A 21,450-nucleotide genomic window follows, 5' to 3' on the forward strand; every position below is an offset into this window, starting at 1 on the left:
CAAGCCATATCTCGATACCAGAATATCAAAGACTTGACAGTGGTTTCTTTTTTTACTTAGGCCGGACATTAAACACCCATAACATCCTGCAGCACTTATAATACCCTAGTAACCACCCAAACGCCTAAGCAATGTGATCACATGACCTAGTGCCCTTCACAGTTCATTCAGAAAATGTAAAAAGTGTTATTTCAGACTGTGACTGAAGATACAGCAATTAACTATATCAAACTTTAATACATTTGTTCTCTAACAGAATTTCAGTCTGCATTGAAAATTTAACTAATAATTATAATAATTAACATGTTGCAAGAAAAATGCTAATAAAACTTGAGATTGAATTTAAAATGTAAATTAAATTTTACATTGTAATGTACACAGAGATCATAAAAAAATGTGTGCTTTGGGCACATAGTAAAAAAGGGAGAACTTAATTATTATTAATTATTATAATAAATTATTTATTTATTTGTTTTTGTATGATTTAATGAAGTGTATGAAGTGCATTATTATTTAAAATCTTGTCATGCCAAGAAGTGACACTGCAGTCACCATTAAAAGTGTTAAACTTTGAAGACAATGAGCAGATCTTTATTCTAGAACATATGATACATGTTACTATAACAGAGATAAACATCCAGTATTTTGAATGTTTCATTTTTCAAATGTTCAGGTAATCAAAAGTTCCTGCAAACAGAGAATTAACCATACAGATATTTTTTTGCTGTGTTTGTCTGTAAAACTGCCGTGGCTGTTCAACAGGAAGCCGCTGAACCTGTTTCATGATCAGTCTGTTCAAATATGGCCACACCTTAAAAGGCATGTGATCACAATTCAGTCTTTTCAGAACAAACTGATTAGGACCAAGAGAAAGACAAACAGTGGTGCTGACGTACATCGCATTTGAAAGTGAAGATCGCCACCCACATTTCAGAGAGCAGCTCAGAGGTAAGAGAAAACATGGAGCCCTGCCCGTGAATTCACAAGGCGCAGAATCCCATCCTTTAATCCACAACAGCCTCTTTGCAAATTAAGCTGCATTACACTGTGACAAATCCACAATGAAATTAATGCATTTTACTCTTGGTTAGTTAAGCAATAGTAGTGTTTATCCTACTTACTCATGTTTACAACAAGAATGTTACATGATCTCCACTTAGATTCCTCAATGTATCATTATGCACATAAAGAAAAAAAAAGCATCAACTATGACTTAAGACCCAGTAAATTAACATAACACCAGAAAAATGGCAATATTTAAAATTTTAGAAAATTAAGCTAAAGTTTCCATTAAATGAAGGTGTTTTATTTCAGCAGCAGCCATGAGTTGGCAGCTCTATCGACGGTTTGAGTGTGTTTTACGCGAGATAACATCTGTGTTGTGATCCTCAGTCTCTGTTTCAGGTTTATTGGTCTTACATATTTTATTTCTTCCTTCTCATGCACTTTCTGTCTTGTGTCTTGTTCCGTCTGCATCAATGAATGTTTTCACTCATTTAGACTAAACCAGGATTAGGCCATAGTTCAATTAGGACATTTAAGTAATTTTTATTAACATGCCTTAGAAAAAAACATTGCTGGTGTGTGCATCTTGAGACAAAACAAAGGCACTGATATATTTTAACATCTGTCAGTGCAAATTTCTTTCAGTTGAAACAGCTCAGAATTACATTTTAGCCTGGGACTAGGCTTAAGCCTTAGTTAGCCTTAGCCTTAGTTAGTCAGATTCTTTTGCTTTTTAAAAATATATTTTAGATGATTATTGACCAGAACAAGCAATTCACAACTCAGAGAACACACTTCTTGATTGATGCATCTGAATCAACAGGATATCAGTCAAAACACGCTTATTTACCTATTATCCACCTTATTGTTCCCATGAGAGTGGGTGCAGCCATTTGTATATTTAATGTCTCTGGCTTTAGGTCTTATCCGCTTCCAGCTATTTTTAGCTGTACAAAAAAGCTTGTTTTGCTGCTTTGCAAACTGGTGTGTCTTTACATGTTATTTTAATGTATAATCTTAATTATGAACACACTGGTTTGTAGTGCAAATAGTTTTACCGTTTACTACTCTTTGTTATTATTCTTGTTCTTTCCCTACAGCGGCTAATGAACTGGAAGTCTCGCCCATTCACAGAAAATGGCTTACTTCCGCATTAAAAAAATAAGGTGGATATAATATGAAAAAACTGATGCCCTGGATGACCTAATACAGATTATGTAAAATATTTGGGAATGTATTTATACTATGTACATGGATACTTACAGAACATATTTCATACACACTCGAGAAGTCAGTTCTTCATTAAATTAAATTAAATTAAATACTCTGAAATTCTCTCTCTTTTTTTACTTACATTAACTATACTTTTCATTAAATATTCCAGCTTCCAGTCTCTCATCTGATTATCATCTCAACATTGCCCACATATATATCGATATATTGTACAAACCCAATATACCGCCCAGCCCTACCTCACATCTATCCTATAGTCCCATATTATTACCTTGTTATTATCATCTTATTTACTCTTAAAATTGCAAAGACTGACATCATAATAAAGGAAAAAATATATCTGTCAAAATAGATGTGCATGAAGCACCCTCACTAATTTCAGACGCATCGTCAGTGATTTGATTTTGGAACCGGCCCTGCCTCTTTATGATGAGTGATTCTTTAACGTCTTCATTTTTAAATAAAATGCTTTTATGTATTTTATTTTTCTTTCTACCAGCCCATGATGATTCTGAAAGAAAACACACAGGGTGTGTTATAGCAACAACAACTTTCACTTGCATCTAAAAACAGATAAACTGCACGCTCTTGTTTGTGTTGTTAATATGCTATTTTTCTTGAATATTTTGCTTCGTATATGCAGTTCAACAGCATTAAGTTGAAGGGTAAACTTTATTACTCAACTGAACTCATGCATTTTAAACACTAGGTGTTCTTGCTCCGTCCAAGCAAGAAACACACATCCTTGAATGAGCGCTATAGCATATTTTCTTCAACCGCTTAGGTAATGTCATCATTTCATGTTCAGCTAAAATTACAATTTAAAATCAGCCAGAGCACATAATTCTTCTTCATATTAACAAGTGAAGCCTCAATTATGCATGGGCCCCCAAACCCCATGTTGAGTTCCACAAGTCTCTGTACTCGGACCTAAGGTATTTTCCAGTTACACCAGACTAGTTGGTTCTGTTGTCACGTCTTACATCGAATTAGCACTGCTCATACTACACGCCTCTAGAGCTATGATCACAGCATAGACATCTCAACCACGCCGTACCTACGTAATGTCTGCATTTTTGTTGAAGATCAGATTCATTGAATTCTGCTCTGAACAATGTTCAGGATTTTACTGCATCAAGTCAATTCTTACAAACCAACAGAACGGTTGAGTCACCAGCCACATTCAGAAAAACATGTACAGAAAGAAATTACTGTTTTACAAAAAGTACATGAGCTGGGTATTAATTAAGTGCAAATAAAATTACACAAAGCTAACACACAAAAAATATGACCATTTATCATGAATACAGTCATGCAGGCCTCACAATTTCAAATAGAAAGTAAATATGCTCTGGAAAAACATGACAACAAAGTAACACACAAAAAATATGACCATTTATAATGAATACAGTTTTTTGTCATGTGATTGTGGGGGAGTATAGCTGATTTGTGTAACCCAAGGAATGTCTTTAAAGGCAAAACAGCCTGAACTGTTGCAGATGGTCACCTACCGCAGAAATCAGAAACAATGTTTTCCATTATTATGCCTACAGTCGTGGACAGAATTATTGGCACCCTTAATAAATATGAACAAAGAAGCCTGTGAAAATAAATCTGCATTGTTAATCGTTTTGATCTCTTATTTAAAAAAAAAAAAAGAAAGAAAGAAAATCACAGAAACCTAACCTTTCATTGAAGTAAAACAACTGAAAATAAGAGGAAATCTCATTATTATTCTTTTTTTTCTCCATTACACACTGGCCACTAGGGCTGTCAAAAAAAATAAAATAAAATAGAATTTCGAATATTCGTCGAATGTAAAAAAAAACAACAAAAAAAACAATCCACATTCAAATGCAAAATGTTGCATTCAAAATCTAGGTCTGCGTCAGCCGTCAGGCAGCCTTATTAGTGGCGCACGAAATACGACAACAATGTAATTGTCATTGCATTTAATGCTTTTGTTAGCCTATCCAGTTGAACCCACTAGATGCAGCACTGCTACGTTGTTCAATCAATATATTGCGGAAAACGGGAACATCAGTGTGAAGATGTTGTTTATGTCAAAACTGAAACCAAACCATTCACACAGAACGCATATTTACCACATTTTTCAGAGGGACATTAAATCAGTGTTGCACTCACGTCTCGCACAAGAGAGTGGCATCTTTAGAAAGCCATGTAAAATTAATGTAAGTTTAACTTTATGGCAGTTTTTCCCCATCCCACTGTATCTCAAATTAACTTAGCCTACTCTTTGTGATTGGTTTTCAGTCCTTTATATTAAACTATAAATACATGCATGTTGCTGTTTTTTTTTTTTTGTTTGTTTGTTTGTTTTTAATTGTTTAAGCCAGGGGTTCCCAACTTTTAAGCCCGCGACCCCCAAGATAAATGCGCTGCTGCCCGCGCGACCCCGACCCCCCCCCCCCCCCAAATATATGCAAGTGGAAGTGTTTTGTTGTTTAAACACCTATATAACGATCGCGTTAGTTAAGCTGTATGCGTGGTGGCCGCCATCTTAGTTTGTGCCGCAGACGCAGTTCAGAGAATCGGATCTGTTGGATTTACAACACGTGAATTCATAGACTTCTCACGAAATACATAAAAGTAAGTGGATGGTGAACTGGGAGAATAATAGAGTAAACTTTAAAGTTACTTACACAATGTGTAGGTCTATCTGATATGCATAAAACGTGTCTAATTATAATGGAAAGGATTATTATTGCCTCGTCCTTTGACATCAGTGTGTATTTTACAAACTCTAAATGTATTGTTTTTTTAAGTAGTTATATGTCTGAAACCTAAAATAAACATTATGTGGTTGAAAACACTGAAAAGTTGTGATGACAGCTCTGAGCGCGCCTGTCTCTGACTCAGCGCCAGCCAACGCGCGAGAGCACATTTGAATTTCACGTCATGCACTGACCGGTGTGATCGTACACTCCAGGGACCAGCCTAGACTGATCACACCGGTGTGATCGTACGTGCGAAAGGGTTAAATTAATTACAACGAAGATATATAGGGACTTTTTTTTATAGAAATCATCTCGCGACCCCTGCGCCGGGGTCCCGCGACCCCCCGGGGGTCCCCACTTTGGGAACCACTGGTTTAAGCAACTTTATTAATTATATATGGTTTATAAACATTATTTTAAACATTAAGCAAATTAATGTTTAAAAGCAAAAACGATTTTTTTCAAAGATAATCGTGTTATTTTATTATGCTTTGAAGAAACGTGCATAATATTTTACGTGATGCACCCTCTTGTGGCCTCAGGAGAGAAGCCAAAAGCTTTTTTCCTCCTAACTGAAATTATGCCTTTTATATAATTTTATATAACTTTTATATAATATAATTCGAATTTGAATAATATTTAATTAGAAAATTTGAATTTAGTTTTTCAGTCATTTTGACAGCCCTACTGGCACACTTTTATTCAATACTTTTTGTAAGCCAAAAGGGAATTGTCATGTTCGTGTTTGTGTGGTGTGCTAAACATTGTAAATATGAATGGGAATATACTTCAGATATATTTTAATATAATTCATTATAATTTCAAGGGGTTTCAATAATTGTGGCCAATGTGCATTAGACAAAAACATTTATTTCATAAGTTTTTCCCCCACTTTCACTTGTTTTTACTTGTTGAAAGGTTCAGTTTTTTTTTGAATGAATGAAAGGTCAAGAGAAAGGATAAGCAATACAGATTTATTTTCACAGGCTTCTTTGTTCATTTTTACCAATGTGCCAAAAATTCTGACACAAGAATATATGTGCAGCTATAGTTCATAGAGCTGCAAACTTGCCGGATTCCTCTGTTAATAAATTACTGTATACATATTTTTTGAAATATAAAAAACTGATTGTTGATAAAAAATAATAACTGTATGCAGTAAAGTAGTTTAAAAATTGTTGCTCTTAAGTAACTCACAGCGATTTCCCTGCAGGCAGACATGGAAATACCAGTGCCTTCTATCTGTTTCAGTGCATACTCCTTCTCATCCTTCCTGTAGAAACACAAACACAGCATTACTGAAGGTGAGGAAAAACATCTACGCACATACAGTAAATATACCATATACAATATACATAACTCTATTTACATGAAAAACTCTAATAAACAACTATCTATTGTATTTCAGTAAATTATATTTAAGACATGAATAGCAATATATTATTCACTTAATTTTTAAATGATAAGGTAATGAACCATTAACACGTATTAATTTACACAATAATGGAATTTTTGCTAATATCAAAGATACATTTTGCTATCAATAATAATAGTTAATTTGCAATAAAAAATGTGCATTGATATTGATATTACAGGATTAAATAATAAAAAGTTATTTACTTACTGCAGTAAAAATAAATAAATAAATAAATAAATAAATCACAATTGATCGCAATACACTGTTCACTGTCAGCAAAAGTCAAAGAAAATTTATTAATTTAGAAAATACACACACATACATTTTGCAAAAATGTCAAACTAATCAATTTTTTTCCAAACAAATTTTTTCACAAAAAATAACTTAGGTTTTAACTCATAAAAAAGCAGATACACTTCTCAAAACTGTATGGCCACATACAAAGATCATCAGAAATTGAAATATGCTGGTATTCTCAGCCCTTTGAGCAGTGAAGCAGGTTTCTCTGTCAGTGTATCAGCTGTAGTGAACTTTTCTCCAAGTTAGAGTTCATGATTCTACCAAAAAAAAAAAGATCTGTGAACCAATTTCTATCTTGTAATACTGATGTCTGAAGCAATATTTGTTAATATTTCTCCTCTACTCATGGCTATTTATTTATTTATTTATTTATTGCTAATCAGGTGAATAGAAGGAACTAAATATTAAATATCCATTTTCTCCAAACAATCGACCAAAAGATCATTTTACTAGATGTACAAAGCCCGCCTCAAGTTGACACAGGTGTAGTTCATTACATTAATGAATGATTTGTCGCACACTGTAAAAAAAAGTGTAATTTTAACTGTAAAATTTTGTAAAAACGCTACAGAAAAAAAAAATTAATAGGTCAACAGTAAGTTTCCGTACTACGGTATATACAGGGAAAAACTGTAAAAGATCTAACCAGACATTTCATGTAATTTTACAGTAAAATGCTGTTACTTGTACAGTTTCTAGACGTAAAAAAATAATAAATCAATGTATAATTTAGTTTACAGTCAAAAACTGTGAACTGATATTCCCAGAATTCCCTGCATGACACTCCAAATTTGAAAGTATTTTGTTTAAATAATCATGTTTTTTAATAGTTTTTGTTAACAGTTGTGTACATTTGGGCTTTATGTTACATCTTCTGTTGTTTAATAAAAGTTTATTGCATTACTTAAGTATCATGTGTGTTACCATGATAGTGTTTTGTGTTTGTATTAATGACCTTCTATATATTAATATAAACTTCTGCTTGTGGTGAAGCTACTTGTGATGAGCTTTGATTCGTCATGTGGCTTTCTCTTTTACCACCTGCATTATTATGATGGTTGTCAGTATGTTAAAGGTGCAAAACAGATTTTAATAGCAGCGTGCGCAGTTGAATTTGCTGGTTTGCATTCAAATTTTCTTGTTTGTAAATTACAGTTTTATACTGTAAAATTTACAGTTTTTGGCCGTAAATTTGTTTACAGTTTTCCTGTATTTTTTATCAAATTATTCTCGCAATCACAGCTGCCAAAATTATTTTGTAAAAACTATTTTACAGTGCATTAACATTTCAGAACCACAAAAGTTTATTTTTGCCTTAATTTCCAAAACAATATCTATACTTTAATTATTTTAAAAATAAACACAGTGAAACATTTAACATGCAAAGCATTCTTGAGTAATAAAACAACAACATGGTAAAAAAATAAACAACATGGAATTATAATGCATGGTATTATTCACATGCAGTGGTTCTGGATTGTTTCTAAATTATAATAATACATGTGAATTGTATAATTTCTGTGCCACTCCATCACCAGTTGTTGTCTGCCCATCTGGTGAGACAAACAGACGGTCAGTTCAGAGAATGGTGCTGTGTCAGACTTTATTCTGGCATTACACTGCTTACCCATCCTTACACTTCCTTTTGATAGAAATATACATTTAGCCACCTATCATCAAACGTCTTTCTAGAAAACAAACCAACAGAAAAGTTTCAAGAGAAAAAAGAACTTTAAAGAACTTTAAAAAGAAGTTAAAGCAACATGTCAAAGTGTCTGTTACAAAATAAAAGGCATTGTGTTAATAATTATAAGTATTATAAGTATTTTGTATTTTATTTTAAGTACCAGATTATACCGATATATGATATAAACTCAAGATGTGGTGGTCACATTTACTGTCGTTTTGAGACTTTTCACAGACTAATTAAAAAAGAATCCAAACAGTCTGGAATTTCATTTGAGGGCAACATGTTTCCTCAAGCAGATTTCACCACGGGTTCACGCTGCTCACCTCGCTGACGAACAGAAAACGGCTTGCTTTGAAAGTGACGTTATTCATACATCACAGCACTACTGACAATAGACTAACAGACAGTTCTCGAACAACGCCGTTAATTAAAATGTTCACCAACAAATAAATGCTGATGCAACACTGTACATTTTGTACAAACAAGCACACCTCATTCAACAGCTCATTTACTAAAATTGGTGCATCCTTTAACTAATAACGGACTATGTTTGGGAACCACTGGCCTAATCAATCCTGACTAGTTTAAATCTTTTATACTCTTCCGTATCATATTTTTTTTTCCTCCTGCAGTTCAAGTATCGTAATTTAGTTACACATGACCAAATGGAGCACTATGCACGAATGAAAAATAAAATGGACAATGTGCTTATGAGCATTGACACGGGCTGCACTGATGATCAGAACAAATAGCCAATCAGACACTTACATCACCAGCATATCTCTCATCTGTTCCTCGTGATATTATCACATGTGTGACTTCAGAAGAGTGAGCGGTTTCTAAACCACATAATCTGACGTCAAAGGTCCTCTAGAGAGGCTGCCCGCCACAGCGGCTAAACCCAAAAAATGAAAGAGACAGACCTGCTAATGTTTAATAGTTTTCTTTGAAATATAAGTGGTTCTGTAATGTTGAAGAGGCTACATGAATGAGGTCTACAGTGTATGAGGCGCTTAGGTCAGTGCAGTGACACGCAACTTATTACTTGTTCACTGCATTTACATGAAAACGCAGTGAATTTCTTTTAAATGTATGCAATAATTTAACATTAAACACAGACTGGTCTTCTTCACTCAAAAATACAGACTGGAATGTACACATATCTGAGGTGATGGAGCCTAAAAACACAATGACTAAGTTCAACTTAAGGTTTGTCTGATAAATACATATAGTGCAAACACTTAAAACACCCTAAAACACTGAGTAAATTCAAAAGTGAAAAACAGGGCAGTCATGGTGTCAAATAAGTGTCTACAGAAAACCACTGTCTCAGAAACGCTAATTTTATCCGTTGTCCTGGTCAGCTAACAAGTAGTGAACATAAACTGATTTATTATATTAAGATTCTTCCATGAGTGGTTATACATGCTTTTGAAATTAAAAATCAACTAGAAAAAACTTTGAGAGATACACCAAAAACTATAGGAAGCTAAAGGTTTTGCACTTGCAACTTACTGAAACAATCTGCACAGATTAAATGTATTACTCTGGTTTCCCACAGAATCAAAAGACATGCAATGCAGACGTGCAGACATATGAGTGTGTGTGAGTGCTGTGATGGACTGGCCATGCATCCAGTGTGTTTCCCGGCTTCGGCCCGAGGCGCTGGGACACGACCCTACAGAGGATGGACAGATGGAGCAAGTAGCGTTTCGATTTAAACTTCCTAGCTCTCAAATCAAGACTTCCCTGAACGGCAGCTCTACCACGACCAGAGAGACAGAAATACAGAAATACCTGCACACACAAACACACCAGCTGCATCTGATGCCAAACACCTTGCCCTGAATGTACAGTAGGCAGCTGCAGTCAAGGGAAGACAATGTAAACTTCTTATTATGAACCAGCATGCAAGCAAAGGCAGATACTGTGATCATGTTGATGGAGAAGTGAATGCATCTGAAATATGTGTGATTAACAAATAATCAATATCAGGCATTCTGATGAACATGTACAACTCTTTATATCACTTCTGATGGAGAGACGTGTAGCCTATACTCAGAATTTGTGCACCCATCCAAGAGTGCATGCGTGTGTACACACACACAAACACACAGCAGTGAAGAGACTCGAACCCGTGACCATTGGGTTACAAATCCGACACTCTGACCATTAGGCCATGACTGCCCTGCCCTGATGTGGTTGCTGTAATAGGATTGATTCAAATCACATAATCTATTATGTAACAATGCTGTGATGCCACCAGGAAATCGTATCCCATGATGCTTGTGGTCGAGGGAGAGCACCTGAAGTCACCTCACTGTCACTAGAGTATTTATGTCAGCATGACTGCAGTTCATGATCACTGTGGCTCTGTGGACCCTGGTCAACCCCTGCATTAATGAACACATGACCTCCTGTACAGCTGAATATATGAACACACACACTGCTGAACACGAAGCATACGAACTCCTATACAAGTGAGCATGCTGTGTAAACTCCAGCACTTATGAAAGCATGAACACATGAACAGGTGAACACGTGAACTCCTGAAGCGTGCATCACGCTGGTTTGGGGGTGGACCGTTTGAAGTGCGTCCATGAAAACAAAAACAATAACACAGGGCTGAGATAACGGCACAATTCCCCCGATGCATACGAACATCCTGCACACACACACACTGACAGAAGAAGCGCGTAGAGTGAGTGAAACGCGTCCAACATTCGCGTGTCTTACCCGTCTTTACGCTTCGCTTTATAAACATGCCCGTACGTGCCGCGACCCACTTTACAACCTTCATATTCAAACAGATCTTCCACTCTCTCCCTCTCGGCGGCGAGCTTCGTTTTGAAGTCGTGGTCCATTTTAACCCATAAATATTTCTTAATTTACAATAAAATAAAATATTAATTATTACATGCATTAATTAAATGATCCGATCGTTTTATTACCCCACCATTTCCTTGTTTGGGATTTTGGTCGGCTCCGCTTAATGGTCACGTGATCGATGACGTGTTTTATTGTGGCGGATCGCCTTCTGGGAAATGTAGTGTGCTTCGATCGACCCAGCGGTTTGAGTTAACGACGGTAGGACGTCTGTGAACTACAACGCGCAAATTGCGATTTTGGACGTCGTTCCATTCCATTTCAAATTTTTCTGGCCGTTGGAATATTCAGCCTTGGCATTAGCTGTAATTCCAACTGAAGTACAATAATAACTTGTGTCCTGAAAACGTTCAAAGTACTGTCGCACAGTGAATAAAAGGTTTAAAATACATGAGCAAACCATAATTTTTCTTCAACAGACTAGTAAATAAACTAGCACCAATTCCTACGCACTGGCGCGGCGTTATAGCAAACGCAAATGTTTATTCGTCTATACAAGGGCATAACACAAGCTGCAATACTGCAGTGTGAACTCATACCTTTACGCAACCGCCAATTTTGATTGACAACAGTTACAGCCAATCGTTGCTGACACGAGGGCGGCTTCTTAGCCGTGATTGGCAACCACAAGGATGACGTCAGCGGACAGGTTATAAAAGCTCCGCGCAGGCTGCCGTTCCGCGCTTACACAGTATGGCCGGCGATATTAGCTAACATTTGCCTACGGTATTCTCTGTAAAAGGGAAGACGGTAAAAAAAAAACAAGGCAACTACATCTGGACTGCTCAAGGACTGTAACTAAGCTAATAAATTATAACATCCAACAAAGGACTAATTTAACTGGGATCCATCCGACGGTTTAATTTCTGTTGTTGGAGTCTGTTTGTCTCACGATGGAAGACAGCAGTGCACACTTCTTCGAGGGGACCGAGAAGCTCTTGGAGGTGTGGTTCTCCCGAGAAGACGAAGGCAAAGGAACCGGGGACCTGCGCACTATCCCCAGGTGGGTGAATCCGTCCGACCCGTAGCTGGGACTGGGTTTAAACGAGGCAGATTTAGTCTTTCACGACCATCAGTCGCTTTAATCGTGCTTTAAACCCGTATGAACCCTGGCGTGGGGTTAGTAGTGTCACGCGGATATTTGTGAGGGGATGAGACTGACATGTGGCGCTGGCTCTGACACCCGAGGCGTGATCAGCACTTCTGGCCATTTTGACACCATCCCCCTTTACTCTCATTCATTTGAGCTGTCAGGACTGGAGCTGAGAACCAAAGTGTTTTTATTTTTTTGCTTGCTTAAACTATTCTTAACATCGCTCTGCAGTAATCACCTGTCATTCGAGTCGTGGCTCGATTCGAGTGATGTTTTGATTTATTTGGACCGAATCTGAATCAGTTAGTGCTGATCGACTGATTAGCCGGCGGCTACAGCTAGCTGATATAGGGCCACCACAAACACGGGTGTCCATCAGTGCTGGAGTGCGTCCGTCCACATCAGCGCATTCTGGATGAAAAGATCTGCAATTGAAGTTGAAATGCTATTGATTGCAGTGCAAGAGAGCTCTATTTTTGGTTGGTGTCATGGCGGTTAATCCTGCGCCGCAGCCTCCATGTGAAAGTCACGAGGCTGCGTCATACGTCGTAAGCTCCGCCCGCGCGCTGTGATTGGTCGGGAGCCCCGGTCGCTCATTGGTGGGTATTAAATGTGCGCACTGCGCGGACAGAGCTGCTTAGATGGGGGAGCCCCGGTCGCTCATTGGTGGGTATTAAATGTGCGCACTTCAAACTGCTGGGAGTTTCATCATGCATCAAAATGATCCCCCTTATAACCCCACCCGTAAACCTACCATCACTATGACGTCAGTCAATCAGGTATCATGGTCTAAAAACACCCTGATCTGGTAACTCCCATTACTTTCCTGCAGAGACCTATACTTTGCTTAGATGGCATGCAGCAAAAACTACTGGGCATGCGCACAATAATAAAGGCGTAATTTTTCTCACATTGTACCTCAGTAATTACTATTTTTGCATTATTGTAAGGGGTAGGTGTAGACGTTACTAAAACAGAATCTAATATCTAGACAATTGAATTTATATAATTTATACGATTTAAATATTGGCAGAAATATTGGTTACTAAGTAATGACCCAGGGTTGCATTTTAATAAACCCTTTTGTTGTTTTACGCAGTTATATATGAACCTGTGCACCGACAAGAAGCTAATGCATTATAAAAATCCAAACAAGACGCTAAGATATACATTTAGGTTTGTTATTTAATTAATGTAATTGATTGATAATAATTGCTTAAATTTAATATAATATAATATTATTATTATGATATTACCAAAAAAAAAAAAAGACATCAAGACAAATAACATCATAGTGATGCCACTGCAGTTAAGACAAGACATTAATGTGTTTTTTTCCCCATAAAATTGTATTTTATATGTTATGGATCTCGTACTTATTTTCATAAGGTTCAATATTCTGTAATGTATTAATAACCTTAAGTCAGTTAAAGGCTCATGTAGGGAATAAGTGTGTAAACGTGAGTGAGGACAGTAGTTGCTGGGATGTGTCTGTAGTGTCCCGCAGGAAGGTTTCTCGGAGCTGAAAGCTGATCTCTGTGGTTTCTCTGGGGACGGCTGGCAGAATGAATGATGAGGGCTATTAGTTTACTCACACTCAGAGATACTGGAACGAGGATCGTTCGAGTCGTTTCCTAATCCGTCCTGCAGGCCCTGGTCTTCCTTCAGCATGAGCAAGCACTTTACTGTGGTCTCAAATCGGCCTTCGTCTAGTCATTCATTCATACTAGCTAGCATTCTTTACAATCTTTTTTTTTTTATGGCTCATATTTGATATTAACTGCTACACTCATTTATTCATACTGTTGAATGGTTTAGATTATAATAAAAAAAATATAAATTTCCTTAACATAAATATCTTAATAGAAAAAAATTAAGCACAGTTTACAGTGCAGCCTGCAGTATCATAATATTGCATTGTTTTGTCTCTCAGAAATGCACATTTGAAAGCAGCTTTGACAGCTCATTATCAAAAACAGCAACATCTGTAAAAATTAACAACCTCGTTTAAGTAACAAGCATTTTAAATCATGATAATCAGAGTTAAAACCACACATACAGTACCCGATAACATGGTAACAATGCAACTGTATGGTTTCTAGGTATTTTTATGAAAAACCGTGGTCTATATTTAGTATAAATGCATAAACACTATAGTATAATCACAAAAATACTGTCATTTTATTCCATTACTCCTTTAGTATATTTAACACGTCTAAATTAATAGTATAATAAAATCCAGTATGAATATCCCACACTTCTGCCGTAATACCACGGTGCAGTTCGTGTTACTACAGCCATCTCCTGAGCTTGTGCCAAATGTGTGAAATCTGAGAGCTCTGCGACTCGAGTTCAACAGAGCCTCAGAGACGCAACATCAGATCCACCCAGGCGGAGTCTGCTTGTGCTCTATAATTAATCAGTTAATTATTCTTTCCGGAAAATGTGACTGTGTCTAAATTTGCCTTGTTGGAAATGCCATTGTTCCAGTGTTTTATTGTTGTTGAAATATTCAGAGTCATGTAGAAAATGTGTCCTAATAATAATAATAATGATCTACTCATTTCTCTCTCTGTGTGTTTCCAGATTTGAGTGGGACAAACTTCTGGAGAATGTGCATTGTTTGATTATAAGTGTGACAAAGACTGACAAGCAGGAAGCTTATATACTCAGGTGAGCTATTGACATCACAGCTGAGTTAATGATCACTTGTGAATATTGCACGTTACTGAAGCTTGATAAGTAGTTGTTTTACAGGTGTGCAAGCTCAAAAGAGAAATGCTCCTGGCTCATTGCTGGATAGACATAGTGGGCATAAAGCCTTATTGACCTAATACTCACAACTGATCAGCAGCACACAGTAGCATTTCAGCTTAGAGATGCCCGAGAGCTGATAAGATTAATATGAACAGCATTTGTGTGACTTTCACAGTCGTGGGGGTTAATGATTCAGTGCAGAGTAAACCTAAGAGTAAAGCCGTTTGTTTAACCTGAGAGAAGACGAAGGGTCAACGGAGGAATTCAGAGCTGTTGCTGAAATGGCTTTCTGAAAGTAAAAGGACAAACAAGGAAGAATACCTAACAGTTAGCATTGTTTTATTCATCATTATAGCCACACGTCGGCTTCCAGAGACACTTTTGAATGTTAAATATGCAACAGAGTTTTGAACCCAATCATTAAAATTGACAATTCATGAGAACTCGTTCCTAAAACTAATTAACCATATACGCATTTTTGTTATGGTTTGTAATAAAATTAGCTGGTTTGGGAAAAGTGCATTGAAGTCATTGATATCACAATGTTGATACATTTATATATTGGAAAAAAAAAATTGTGGGAAATAAAATCTCTCTCTCTCTCTCTCTCTCTCTCTCTCTCTCCCTCTCTCTCTCTCTCTCTCTCTCTCTCTCTCTCTCTCTCTCTCTCTCTCTCTCTCTCTCCTCTCTCTCTCTCTCCTCTCTCTCTCTCTCTCTTTCTCTCTCTGTCTCTCTCTCTCTCTCTCTCTCTCTCTCTCTCTCTCTCTCTCTCTCTCTCTCTCTCTCTCTCTCTCTCTCTCCTCTCTCTCTCTCTCTCTCTCCTCCTCTCTCTCTCTCTCTCCTCCTCTCTCTCTCTCTCCCCTCTCTCTCTCTCTCTCTCTCTCTCTCTCTCTCTCTCTCTCTCTCTCTCCTAGTGAGAGTAGCATGTTTGTCTCCAAGAGACGTTTCATTTTGAAGACATGCGGAACCACCCTCTTACTGCAGGCACTGGTGCCACTGCTGGAGCTGGCTCGTGAGTACTGCGGCTTTGATGCCATCGAGGTACGACACACACACTCAGGTCCATGTTTAGGGCAGGATTTGTGGCACATCATCGGCAACCACTGTAAAGCGAGATATGATAATATAAAACATAGAACATAAAAAAAATCGTTTTTATGAGTTCAGATGAGGAGAGAATGAGTCCGTTTACACACAGATTAATCATCATCAGTATTCAGCACAAAGTATCTTTCTGAAAATGTGACGTGATCATCTCATTTTCTTCTTCCTTTTCAGAATTTCTTCTATTCTCGTAAAAATTTTATGAAGCCCACCCATCAAGAGTTCCCTCACCGCAACTTCCAGGAGGAAGTCGAGTTCCTCAGCCAGATTTTTCCAAGTACGCTTTCACATCATAGCAAATGGACTAAAATGATGCATACATTATCAATTAAATGGTAATAAATTAGATTTAAAAGTTACATGTATAGTTTTGTGTGCAGATGGAGCAGCCTACTGTATGGGACGTCTGAACTCAGACTGCTGGTGAGCTGTTTTACATCTACTAGACGTCCTACAATCTATCTGACTTCAGATTAATGATCATTACTAAATGCTGCATATGTATCTGACTTTTTTTTTCTCTGTCAGTAAGGTCACATTTTAGCATGGAAAAGTCTGGTTTGTTTTATGAATTTGTTTCATAAGTGAATTAAATACAACTGTTTGATATTTTTGCCTTTTGAACGCATCAGCTGATGTCCATTAAGAGGACATTTACAAGCTGTTGTTCTCCGTTCTGTCCTGAAGGTATCTGTTTACGCTGGAGCTGCCGGAGTTCTGGGAGAACAAGCAGGCGGACCAGACCCTAGAAGTTCTGATGAGTGACCTCGAACCGGCTGTGATGGACCAGTTCTTCATGAAAGACGGTGTTTCTGCTAATGATGTCACTCGTGTACGATTCATCCTCAATACTTCTGCTCTAGAGTCTCGTTGTGTTCTTTTATTTCTGGTCCATTAGTGAAAATACCACTAACTACCACCTTAAACTATTACTAACATTTCAGAAAGCACCGAATGTTGTGTTCGTGCTTTGATCATTTTGAAGTGGTGTGGTTTATGCATGCACAGCGCAGTAGTTGTTTGTGAGGGTGTCTTCAGTGTTATCTGTGGTGTCTTCACAGATGAGTGGAATTCGTGACCTGATTCCAGGTTCAGTGATTGATGCCACAATGTTCAACCCTTGTGGATACTCCATGAATGGAATGAAAACGGATGTGAGGAGACATTTAAAGCTGTGTGTTTCTTTGTGAGAAAGTTGCTCCGTGTTCTGCAGCGTGATTGAGTTTGGTTGTCTTTCTAGGGAACTTACTGGACGATTCACATCACCCCCGAACCGGAGTTCTCCTATGTCAGCTTTGAAACCAACCTCTCCCAGACGTCTTATGACGAGCTTATCCGCAAAGTCGTGGATGTCTTCAAACCAGGGAAATTTGTGACAACGCTTTTCGTCAATCAGGTACGTTGTTACTCATCGACAACTAATCCGTTTCCTCACCAGTCTGCAATAATTAATTATTAATTATGTATATTCTATTTAGTGCTGTCAAACAATTAATCACATCCAAAATAAAAATTGTTGTTTACATAATATATGTGCATGTACTGTGTATATTTATTATGTGTATATATATATAAATACACACACATACAGTTTATATTTTGAAAATATTTACATTTATTTGCATGTTCATATTTATATTCATATAAATTATATTATATATAAATATATAAACATAACATTTTTCTGAAATGTATACATGCATGTTTGTGTATTTATATATACATAAATATACACAGTTCACATATTGTAAAAAAAATTTTTTATTTTGGATGCGATTAATCGTGATTAATCGTTTGACAGCACTAATAAATATTAATATTTATATATTTAAACAAAACATTTTTCTTAAATATATACATGCATGTGTGTAATTAATAAATATACATATACACACACAGTTCATACAAAAAACTTTATTTTGGATGTGATTAATCGTTTGACACCACTACTTATCAGTTGTGAATTGATTGCTCTGTGTATTTATGTAACTTCTTGACTGTTACATTGAAGGCAGTGTTTCCAGTGCAATGCAGATGTAGCAACACTAAACCAAATGTGGTTTAAAATTGTTTTGATAATCGAAAAATAACTCTTGTAAAGTTGGTGTTTGGTTGTATTTATTGTTGCTGAAGCCTAGCTCTGATTGGCCGGTTCAACCCCTTATTCACACTCTTCTCAATTTTCTTCCTCATTTCAATCCCAACAGAGCTCCAAATGTCGCAGCGTTTTCACTTCGGCTCAGAGGCTCGAGGGTTACCGCCTGCTGGACCGTCAGCTGGCCCACTTCAACGACTACAACTTCGTCTTCACCAGTTACGCCAAGAGCCAGAAGCAGAGCTGAACCTCCGACATGAAGAAGCGTAAAAAGAAATCCTGCCGCTGCGAGGAACAACTCTGCGGCCGGCGGTGTTTGTGCGCGGAGTCTTCTGGCTCTAGATCTTCCCTGAGTTTAACATTTATGCATTCTTGTACCTGTGACGTAGATATCATGCATGAAAGCTCTTCCTGTGTGTCTGTAGATATTCTAGCCCATTCTTGCTGTGATCTTGAAGTGCATGTAGAGCTCTTGAACGTGGTGGTGGTGTGTGTGAGGCATGTCACACCATCCCCGGACATGCAACGCTCCCTTCCCTTCCTGCAGGTGTCCCCTCGCATCCCCCACAGACAGGGTTTCCGACCTCACTAGACGAGGACCCTGACGTGCTCAGATCTCTCTCTTTTTCTGATACTCACCGGTGTTTTATAGGGTTTGCGTAAAAGGCGTTTCGGTTTACATTGAATTTCCTCTGACTTAAATACACGTGACGTTGATTATTTAAATTGCAACTCATTTTTAAAGTATGCATTCAGCTCAGCTGTGTATAGCTAGCTAACTTTTCTGTGACTGTGAAGACAAACTTAAAATATTCCTCGTCCATCTTCTTTTCTTTAACCCTGCAGACAGCTGTTTAGTAAGAGTAACTTGAAGCCTGCTCTGCTTTTAGAAACCGATTTAGAAAATGCATCTTTTGTTTGAATATTACGCTCGTTAGGTGGTTAGTATTAAGCTGAACTGTTATCAGGTAGACTAAAAATACTCATTCTGATTTTCATCATCAGCTTTGCAAGTACCAGAGAAGTGAATGTTTCGAAAGATGAGTTACTTAACTGTTGCCTTAAGTGTCAACAACATATAGTCTGCAATATATAGCCATTGTGGTGAAAGTCAACTGTTGTCTTCCTTTCCTCAAATAAAATGGCCTTTAACATGAATGTGAACATGAGTTCGTTGAAAGGTGACTGCGTTATATAAAAGGATGGATGGATGGATGTTTCTGAATAATGTAGGAAGTGTAGAAGAAGCCATTAAACGTGTGTGTGTGGGAGAAAGAGGGAATGGTGAAGGACCCTGGGGCTGTCCAGCACAGAGCCTGCTCAGTGCACGTCTTTGAATTAAAACAGTTGGACAGACACTTTGCTTTCGTGTGCCGATCGCACAGCAAAGCATTTTTCTTTTTCTAAACAAAACGAGTTCTCTCTCTCTTTCTCTACAGTAAGCACACAATAGGTGTGCACTGATCTGAGCACGTCAGGGCTGACCCGGATCATTCCACACCCCACGCCTGACTAAAGTGCAGTTTTATTTTATTTATTTTTTTTGCAGTAGATTTGTACACCTCTCCAGATCGTGCCCTTTTTGTGCATTGAGAAAGATTTTGGTCACATGCCGCAGGATTACCGTGCAGTGTCTCTGCTTCAGCCCTTTGTAACGTTAACGTGTTTCATTTCTGTTCGTACGATGTAACAAGCTTTGCTCATGGGTCCTGATGAGCTCTTTACCCCCCCACCCTCGTGTTATGCAGCTGGTGTAGTCGTGAGGAGGAGGGTGTTTTTGTTATGTCTCGATCGGTTTGTGAAATCTTTTCTTCTAGAAGGTCCTGCCACTGAGAGAAATCCCTAAACGGCAGGTCTCCCTCCAGAACGCCAGTCTAGTAATGAATGTCTCTTTAAGTGCAGCTCAAGGTCAAGGGTCAGCAACAGTAGTAGTTCAGAAGAAAAAAACCCAAAGCAATTAAATTTGATTTAACAGACACTATAGGTGTCAGATGTGGACCACTGCTTGTCCATCATCACATATCACACCTAGTACTTTTTTTTAGATGAAAGGGTGGTAGTTTCAAGCATTTTTCTGGTCTTTATTTGTGGGATTTATACATTATACATGATTGGAGGGGGGAGACATTGATGTTGCGGACCAAGTATATATATATTATACATTATACATGATTGGAGGGATATATATATATATATACATTATTTTTATTTTTTTCCTGACCCTGTTCTGAGCTGGGGAGTTACCTTTTCAGATGATTTGGACCTTTTTCCTTTCTACTAGTTCTTCTGAGCTGGGGATGGGAAGGAAACTCTATAGAAATTTACCTTTTCAGATGATTTGGACCTTTTTCCTTTCTACTAGTTCTAATCTAAGGATTCTGTCGTGGGATTTTCACGTTGGTTTAGGTGTGGTAAATATATCTGTACTAAGAGCTTGATGCTTTCAATAAAGATAATAACTATCAGCTGAGTACTTCTGATTTTATTTATTAAGGTTTTGTTCATTGCCTAGAATGTGCTGCCTTATATCAAGATGATATTTGGCTGGCTTAAGTGGATTTAAAATGAAAATGTTTTATTTTATGGTTTCAAACCATTTTATCAAGTTTTTTTTTTTTTTAATTATGACCATCAATTTTTCAAAAGTTACCTTATTTTACCTTTAATGTGGCCATTAGTCGTAGTTCACCCATCCTTAAATTCATAAAGGCCTTAAAAAGTCTTAAACCATCGCAGAAAGTCATGACATAAAATTATGCATACATTGCAAAAGTAATGATACAAAAAAATCATGTTTTTTTTTTTGTTTACTTGAGATGCAAACTGGACATATGAAGTCTGGTTTTCAGATTTGGATGAAAAGGAAATTGAGTTTGTTTAAAATAAGATCAAATATGTCACTGGAGTAAGAAAACATGTTTCCCCTTTAAACAAGGTAGATTTTTTTTGAGCCCACTGGTAGATATTTATTCACTTTAATTGCAAACACTTAATTTATCAATTTTTCAAAAAGTGGGCCATTAAAGCTTGCCTGTGCTATGCTCAATGAGTTTTTTACTTCTTAGGATAATAATGATGTTATTTTTTTTAAGGGACATGTTTTCTTATGATGATGTAGTTTTTTTGTGTTGT

The 21,450-nt window shown here is 37.2% G+C and overlaps 2 protein-coding genes across 2 annotated transcripts in view; one reads left to right on the forward strand and one right to left on the reverse strand.

Moving 5' to 3' along the window:
- Window positions 1-11,392, reverse strand: part of LOC109076182 (cyclin-dependent kinase 19) — a 62,014-nt gene extending 50,622 nt beyond the window's left edge. Inside the window, exons 1-2 of the mRNA XM_042777329.1 lie at window positions 11,120-11,392; window positions 6,174-6,249 (exon numbers count right to left, since the gene is read on the reverse strand). Of these exons, the coding sequence (XP_042633263.1) occupies window positions 6,174-6,249; window positions 11,120-11,247 (204 nt within the window). The 5' untranslated portion in view covers window positions 11,248-11,392. The remainder of the gene's footprint in view (window positions 1-6,173; window positions 6,250-11,119) is intronic.
- Window positions 11,393-11,946: 554 nt separating this feature from the next.
- LOC109051595 (S-adenosylmethionine decarboxylase proenzyme) lies at window positions 11,947-19,907 on the forward strand. The gene is made up of 9 exons (XM_042777331.1): window positions 11,947-12,272; window positions 14,949-15,035; window positions 16,034-16,160; window positions 16,398-16,500; window positions 16,604-16,646; window positions 16,911-17,055; window positions 17,285-17,377; window positions 17,464-17,619; window positions 18,431-19,907. Exons 1-9 carry the CDS (start codon window positions 12,163-12,165, stop codon window positions 18,563-18,565), a joined length of 999 nt encoding a protein of 332 aa, XP_042633265.1. The 5' UTR covers window positions 11,947-12,162; the 3' UTR covers window positions 18,566-19,907.
- The last annotated feature ends 1,543 nt before the right edge of the window (window positions 19,908-21,450 follow it).

This window comes from Cyprinus carpio, chromosome A20 (genome assembly GCF_018340385.1).
Source record: "Cyprinus carpio isolate SPL01 chromosome A20, ASM1834038v1, whole genome shotgun sequence".
Classification (NCBI taxonomy): Eukaryota; Metazoa; Chordata; class Actinopteri; order Cypriniformes; family Cyprinidae; genus Cyprinus; species Cyprinus carpio.

Bases quoted from the DNA above. Each gene is read 5' to 3' on its own strand.
- LOC109051595 (XM_042777331.1), top strand. From the start codon at position 12,163: ATGGAAGACAGCAGTGCACACTTCTTCGAGGGGACCGAGAAGCTCTTG. The intron at 15,036-16,033 runs GTGAGCTATTGA...TCTCTCTCCTAG, and splicing joins CAGGAAGCTTATATACTCAG to TGAGAGTAGCATGTTTGTCT. The intron at 16,647-16,910 runs GTGAGCTGTTTT...TCTGTCCTGAAG, and splicing joins CGTCTGAACTCAGACTGCTG to GTATCTGTTTACGCTGGAGC.